The sequence below is a fragment of the Podospora bellae-mahoneyi genome, chromosome 6, assembly GCF_035222275.1.
Source record: "Podospora bellae-mahoneyi strain CBS 112042 chromosome 6, whole genome shotgun sequence".
NCBI lineage: Eukaryota > Fungi > Ascomycota > Sordariomycetes > Sordariales > Podosporaceae > Podospora > Podospora bellae-mahoneyi.
The window spans coordinates 127566-134848 of NC_085885.1; the positions used below are offsets into that span (position 1 = coordinate 127566).

The 7283-nt window shown below is 53.4% G+C and overlaps 3 protein-coding genes across 3 annotated transcripts; all 3 read right to left on the minus strand.

Moving 5' to 3' along the window:
- Nucleotides 1-104: 104 nt before the first annotated feature.
- On the minus strand, nucleotides 105-1135 carry QC761_611385 (uncharacterized protein; the record flags this gene model as incomplete). The annotated part of the gene is made up of 4 exons (XM_062881543.1): nucleotides 799-1135; nucleotides 539-684; nucleotides 329-515; nucleotides 105-272 (listed from the first exon to the last, which is right to left on the minus strand). Exons 1-4 carry the CDS (start codon nucleotides 847-849, stop codon nucleotides 105-107), a joined length of 552 nt encoding a protein of 183 aa, XP_062728993.1. The 5' UTR covers nucleotides 850-1135.
- Nucleotides 1136-1342: 207 nt separating this feature from the next.
- Nucleotides 1343-3649, minus strand: PTR2_3 (peptide transporter ptr2; the record flags this gene model as incomplete). The annotated part of the gene is made up of 5 exons (XM_062881544.1): nucleotides 1343-2622; nucleotides 2680-2756; nucleotides 2817-2942; nucleotides 2997-3578; nucleotides 3646-3649. The coding sequence occupies 5 exons, from the start codon at nucleotides 3647-3649 to the stop codon at nucleotides 1606-1608; spliced, it is 1806 nt and encodes a 601-aa protein (XP_062728994.1). The 3' UTR covers nucleotides 1343-1605.
- Nucleotides 3650-4759: 1110 nt separating this feature from the next.
- Nucleotides 4760-6610, minus strand: QC761_611400 (uncharacterized protein; the record flags this gene model as incomplete). The annotated part of the gene is given in 3 exon segments (XM_062881545.1): nucleotides 4760-5258; nucleotides 5323-6354; nucleotides 6360-6610. Coding segments are annotated over 3 exon segments (1782 nt in total).
- Between the last annotated feature and the right edge of the window lie 673 nt (nucleotides 6611-7283).

Genomic DNA, 7283 nt, shown 5'->3' on the forward strand with positions numbered 1-7283 from the left:
AAATGAGAAACAATATCAGCGTCCACACCAGTGGTCGTTCTTAGGTATTTTGCCCGTTTTGGGTCCCCAGTACCATGAGCAGAGCTACACTTCTCGCCTCATCCTCATCTTCTAGCACCACTCCTTGGTGAGAATGACATTCCACTTATCCTTGTAGAAAATTGCCCAGCAACCAGCCTGTTGATATCAGCACCGACGGTGCATTCGCCATAAATATACTCTGCGCCATCTGCAATGGAACCCCACGACTCGAGCTCCTTCTCCTTGTCATTCTGCAAATAAGTCAAATCAAGTGGTAACGTACAAGTTGAGCAGCTTCAGAACTTACATCGTTGCACCAGTAAATTGCTGCATTATATCCACATGCCACACGACCGCAGTTGTTGGGTCCTGGGCCGTTCTTGGGGGCAGCGGTAGTCACCTTTCTCAGGTACGCGATCCCGTCCTTCACCGCCAGCCAACCAGTCTTCACCCACGGCCACCGCAGAGATAGTAGTCCCGATCGTAAAGAGCGGCTGCGGAGACGGTTCCATCGGACACGGTGCTATAGGACGGCTGCTGGGCCTGGAAAGTGGCATTCCACCCGGGGAACTGGGCCTCCATCTGGGCCACAGCTTCTTGAATTGTGCCAAAGACCGAGACGGTGGCGCTGTTGGGGTTGTTGAGGTCGGTAAGGAGGTCCCACTGGACGTCGACAACAGTGTGTTGTCAGGAAGGCTGGCGCTGGCGATCTGTTACGGGACCCCAGATCTCCAGATTAGCATGAGACCGATAGTAACCAGGGATCTGAAAGCCTACTCCGATGAATCCCAGCAAGCTGCAGAGAGCCAAGGCGACGCTTGGCAACATCGTGGTGGCGGGTGTCGTGGCTACGATGGTTTTTGATAGTGAGGTCAGGTTTCTGGTTGCTGTGTGATGAGGAGGCAATTCAACTTTGATGGCGGCCAGGGAAGGGCTACTTATAGCAGGCAACTACTATCTTGGCCGGCATCGACGGCTCCCCGAGGCCCTCAACAAAACAGCTCTTGCGGACGAAAGGAGCCATCCCCACAGCCTGGTCCGGTGTCGTCAAGATCTACGGGTGCAAGCATGCTCTTTCACTTCAGATGGTGTGAGATAACAGCCTGCTTACGACTGTTGAATGTTGCTCCCCTCACGAGAGCTCTTTCCTCGGGCCCCCATCACCCAGATTCTAGACATGTCCTGTTTTTGTTTTCCCTCACCGCTCATCTCTCTTGCAATAGCTACCCAGCCTCGATCCCCAACAGTCCTCTGTGGTAGCGTCGACCAGCAATTACAAATTCACAACAGGAGCCACCAGTATCAGCCTCGACATTGGGATATCCAACACGCGGCTTCATGTTATTCCTGGCCACACTGATCAAGCAGAAGTGGTAGTAGGTATTCATAATCTTGACAATTAAAGCTTCTTTTCTCATATCCTATCTTGATATCATTTGACTCATAATCCATGCTGATAACGAAGATTTTGGCCAGCGTGACCGATGATGATTCACCAGTCTGGTGTCCAAAATAATGTCTACTGCACCCATTAAAAGTGAAACCAGCACCCCTCTCACTCGTTATCTCTCTCTCTCTCTTCCATTACTTCTCAGTGGTTTCCTTGAGTGCAGCACCAGCGACAACCCCCTCCACTTCCACATTCGTGGGCCCAGTATTCTTGCTAAGCACATACTCCTCCCTATCGATGTGCCTGAACAAAAAGTAAAACACCACGCTCAAAATTCCACCTGTAATGGCTGGACCGCCAAAGTCCCACACCAGATGAGGATCTTGAATGACGCTGCTGCATGCCAAACCGATGGCGTACGCAACCGCTGAGGTGAAGAGGTTGAGGGCAGAGACAAGCCCGCGCATGTTGGGAGGCGCACGGGAGTACGCGAGGCCGTAGGCGGGGACGTTGACGAACAGCTCTGAGATGCCTCCAATGGCAAAAGGAATGGCCATCCACCATATGCTGATGGGGGCCACGCCAGTCCCGATGGTGCAGTCGCTGCTCCCATATTCCCCGCATGGTGACCGCTTGTAGGCGTAGTGGGTGATGATGGTGTATCCAGCTCCACCAACACTCGACATCAAGAGGCCAGTTGTGATGCGGGCGATGGGGCCGTAGTGAATGCCCATCTTACGAAGAAGCGGATACAATCCGTAGTTGAGAATGGGCGCGAAGCAAATGATGCTCAAAGCGTTGAAGTTGGAAATAACATCGTTGGGGACGCCGTTTGTCTCCAGCATAGTTGACAAGAAGCTGGCCGCCGCGCCAATGCCATTGTCATTGATGTACTGTATGGGGAAGAAGCAAAAGATGCCTGTGGCCTGAAAGGTACGGCGCACGTCTTCGACGAAGTCATCGTTCCAGCGGGTTGGGTAGCTCTCGGCGAGGCCTGCAGCTGCAATGTTGGATGGTTTGGCGAGGTCCCAAAACCCATGCCGACCGAATTTGGCAAAGCTACCACGGCGGAAGCAGATGCTGAGGATCCTGAACACGTTGGGAAGGTCGCTTCCACCAGGGGGGTGGAGGATCAAACGCTTGTAAAGGAACCAGAGAAGGAATGGCAGGGGAAGGTAGAGGATGAGCGGGATCAGAAAGGCAAGCCACCACTGGTTTGAAATTGTCAGCTTAGATGCGAGACATTTGGACAGTGACGAGACACTTACACCAACATATTTCTCTGAATACGACGTGGCAACGCCCATAAACCCGCCAATGTTGATCATCAAGTAAAACCAGAGCACTGTTCAGTCATGGGTCAGGTGGGATCAGTAGGCCGGTCAGAGCAGGGGCAGAAACTCACTAACGCGCTCCGTGGTCGACTCGGGATCTTGGATCACCCTCTCCCCACTGCTCAGCGTGATAACGGTGGGCACGGTAGTTGTTACTTGATCGAGAAGGAGTGGGGAAACATTGGGCTTGAACATGGCTATCCCGTGCTGTTAGCATGTGGCCCAGCAAGGACCATCCCGCAACAACTCACCTGCACCCACGGCAAGTATATAGACAGACAAAAAATAAGGAGCCTTGGATGTCCCCGCCAACAGTAAGTCTTTGCTGCCGGCAGCCACCATGAGGGCATGGGCAACACCAAACACGGCCACGCCCCAGCAGATCAGCTTGAAGCGGCCAAACTTGGCATCGGCCATCCAACCAAACACCACTGGCAAGGCGTAGGCCAACATGCTGAAGCTCTGCGTCACAGCGTTGGCGGCGACGGTGCCCATTCCCAGAGCACCGGCCGTCTGCTGGTCATTCTTGTCGCGGGGAGGGGCGCCCCAACCATTGCCTCCTCGTGGCATAGGTCTGTTGACATAGTTGCTGATGAGGGGTTGGACGCCGTAGTAAGAGGCTCTTTCGCAGAACTCGACAACACAGATCAGATAGGCAATGACTGGGATGTTACCGGGTACACGACGGAGGGTGGCGAGGTCTTCCTCAGTGGGCCTGCCGAGGTAATTGTCTTCGGTGATGGTGCGGGGGTCGACCGAAGGCAGCGAAGCCGACTCAACGTCGCTCCTCTCACCCGTCATGGCGACAGCCTTTTCAAACTTCTCGTTTGTTGCTGGAGAGTATGGCTGGTTAGTGGGTCGCATCAGAGAAGAGTCATCGATGACATCTGTTACACATACCCATATTTTCAGTCGCCTGTCTCGGCCAGCTACCGAAGAGAAGGAGTGCAAAGAGAAAAGAGAGCAGAGCAGAGGCAAGCTTGGGAAGGGGTGAGAGGGGGTGTCCTGTGAGCTTGACAGATGGGAACAGAACCGTCCCTCAAGGCTAATGGCGGGTAGCGTGCTTAGGGCGACCCGATTCAGGGAAGCAGCAAAGATTAAGGCCTGCGAGAGTGCCTTGGTTCCCGACGGGACGGGCGGTCGACTAAAGTTCGGACGAAACGTGACTGACTGTCGGTAACGGGGGCAGTCTGTGGGCAGAGAAAACAGCAGCTGGCCCTGGATTTATGCTCGTCTGAATTTGTGCGAAGGCTGAGGCATGCAAGGGCAAGAGCGGCGAAAAGCAATGCTTCCTTGCTCATCCATGGCTTCCTTATCTCTGCGCAAGGAATGTTGTTCCTACCTGCCTGCCATGATGGGAACTCTGACCGAGCAAGCAGGTGGAGTCCATTTTTTTCACTTCCATCGGCCCTTCCCCAGATCTGTGCGAGTGGAATGAGCCCGCAGTCACACAGGAGGGAAACATGCATAAGGCACATACATGTAAGGTACGGCCAGGACCTGGGGAACAGCACCTCAGCCGCGCGTGGAGATGTGGTCGGAACTTTGATCATGTTGTACTTTTGTATACCTTACCGTCAACGGCAGCACTCCCCTGCGCTTCTAGTGTTTCCCTCGGTCGATCTGAACGGGAGTGGATGAAGAACATACCTACTCCACTTTCAACCTTTCAACTGCTGCGAAGGGTTTGGAGAACGATCCTTGTCACTCCGAGCCTTCCGAGATTCTCCATCTCATGCTGGACTGGTCCAGATTTTGCTATTTTGCATGCGGCAACTTTTATGTCTTTCTGGTCGCAAGTCAGCAGCTCGAAGCCTCGCAAAGTTCATGAGATGTCGTTGTAGGTGGCCGCCAAGCGCAATGTTCGTCTGGCTGCCAAGCCCAAAGCTTGTTTGGCTGCCAAGTCAGCGAGCTCTTGGGCAGTTGAAGCCAAGTTCTCAAGCGGCTTGGCGATGTTTCCAGCAATTCGGTCACCATCTCAGAGTAGGTAGACAAGCGAGTATATAAATTCAACTCAATCCGATCCCTCGTAGATATTTAACAATGGGATCGGCTTCTTCTTGTAGCCCTCCCAAGTAGGAAAAGACCGTTTATACTGGTTCCCGGCCGTGGTCTTTTGCAAATCCTCAATGGCCGATCCAAACTTGACCAACTCTGATTCAGCCCATGCCGTCTGCAGAATGGCCAGTCCGAACGGCATTCCCGAGGCCGAATGAATCCCGGCAGGCAGAGTGATGATGGGATATCCAGCTTGAGCAGAAATCTGATAGCTCTGGCCAACAGCGGGTGGGACCAACAAACCATTGAGCTTCTTGCCTTTGTAGTTCAGAGCATCGTCTATGCCTTTGCGAGTCTTTGTCTGTGTGAATTCGAGAGCCTGCCAGTATGTCTCATCTTGGATGCCCTTGGTCGCCAATGAAGCCAGGAAACCATCCTGGCCAGAGTAGAAGGCGGGATTTCCCAATGGCCACGGGTTTCCTCCTTCAGTGCCATCGTTGTCGTAATTGTATTGTCTGAGCATCCATGTCAGCCCTTGTGAACCATGGCCACCGCTGGCAATAAAAGGAAATTACTCACACAATATCTTCGAGTGACCTGATGTCAGTGTTATCCAATTCGGAGAGGTATGTATTGATGTTGTTATAAAAGTCAACAGCAACAACAGTGTACTCGCTTTCGTTCGGATAGCCTCTTCTCGTACCCCAGTCCCAGTCCCACCAATCCGGACTGACAATGGTCCCGTAGTCTGTGATCTCGGTCCCGTTGATGATGGTGGCACCCGCCTCCTTGATCAAATCGAGCAGCGCAGTTAACTGCCTCAGCTGCTCTGGGTCAGCGTGCCGCCAGAAACACTGCCAGGGCAGTCCGAATGCCGCGCCCCTCAAAGCTCTCTTGTTGGTCAGAAACTGCGTGTAACCACCCCTGGGACTTTGCTGCGCAAGTGTGTAGTTGTCTCGTTGGTCCTTCCCGTAGATGGCGTCAAGCGTGTAGACGGCGTCTCGCACGGAGCGCCCAAATGTGCCCACCGTGTCTTGATGCTCCGTCTCGGGAACAACTCCAGCTCTCGAAGTCAGTCCCACGGTGGGCTTGAAGCCGACAACCGAATTCCTCATGGCAGGATTGATGACAGAGCCATCGGTTTCCGTTCCCAAAGACACTGCCACCGCGTTAGCTGCCACCCCAATCGCGCTCCCACTGCTGCTTCCGCCGGGGTTGACGGTGAAGTTGTAGGGAGACCGGGCCTGTCCACCCCGTGCGCTGTAGCCTTCGCTGTAATTGTTCGATCTCATATCCGCCCACTCGCTGAGCGTCGCCTTGCCCAGCAGCACGCCTCCTGCTTCCCTCAGCTTCTTGACCACAAATGCGTCTCTCGGCACTCGGGAGCCCAGAAGCGCCCAGGATCCGGCCGTGGTCTCCATCTTATCCTTGGTTCCGATGTTCTCCTTGACGGTAAACGGAATCCCATGCATCGGCCCACGGACCTTTCCCGCCCTCCTCTCCCGGTCAAGATTGGCTGCAATGTCCAGAGCATCCGGGTTGAATTCGAGTAACGAGCTAGGTACGGCAGCCGTCAACTTCTCCATCATCCGGAAGAGGCAGGCAGTGAGACTCACTTGATGTAATCGTCAGTCTGCAGTACTCTTTGCGCATAACACTCGACGAGCTGCACGGCTGTCACGGTTCCGTTGCCCATCGCCTTTTGCATGTCATCAATGTTCGCTTCCTCGAGCCGGAAACTGCGGCCGCAGAGAGGCATCTTGAAGAAATCCGCTGCTGCTCCGGCTGGGGCCATCGCCGCAGTGGTCGTTGCTGCTGCTGCCAAGCCTGCGAGGCTTTTGAAGTAGGTGAGACTGCCACCACCCATCTCTACACTGTCAAAACAACCAAAGATAGCGGTAATACTGCCGGAACACAAGGAAAAAAAAAAAAGAAAAAGAGGAGGACCCGCATTTTATCAGAAGCCGCCACTCCGTCCATCATCTCGTTCTGTATCAACTCACACACTAATCACCAACAACACATCACCCCCGCAGCACAAGACCCCATGGCGACATCTTGGCTCCATTGATTCACTGGTCTTCCCCTGTAACTGCCTGCCGCGGCTGGGTTCGTGCTACACAAACGATGCAGCTTCTCGATAGCTTCATCTCCACACCAACCGTTGGTTGATCATATTTCACACACCATCCAAAAGCAGATGTGGCTCTCAAGTGACCGGCTCCTTCGCCACGAGTTACAATAATAGACATTCCGCTGCGTGATAATGCTACCCACGAATACCTAAACCTTATAAGACCATCCATATCAATCCGCTTCCCGTACCCGACCCAAGTCAAAACATGAAGCTATAAAAAAACCACAAAGTTTCAATGTGGTGGGGAATAAAAGACACCGTGTCCGGGTGGATCAGGTCAAGCAGGCTAAGATATGCGCAACATGAGAAACCTTATACAACGAAAAGACAACGGCAGAAGAGCACAAGTATCAGTCAGCGACCCTTGACCAGGCAACGCCGACACAGAACTGTTGAGAAGATT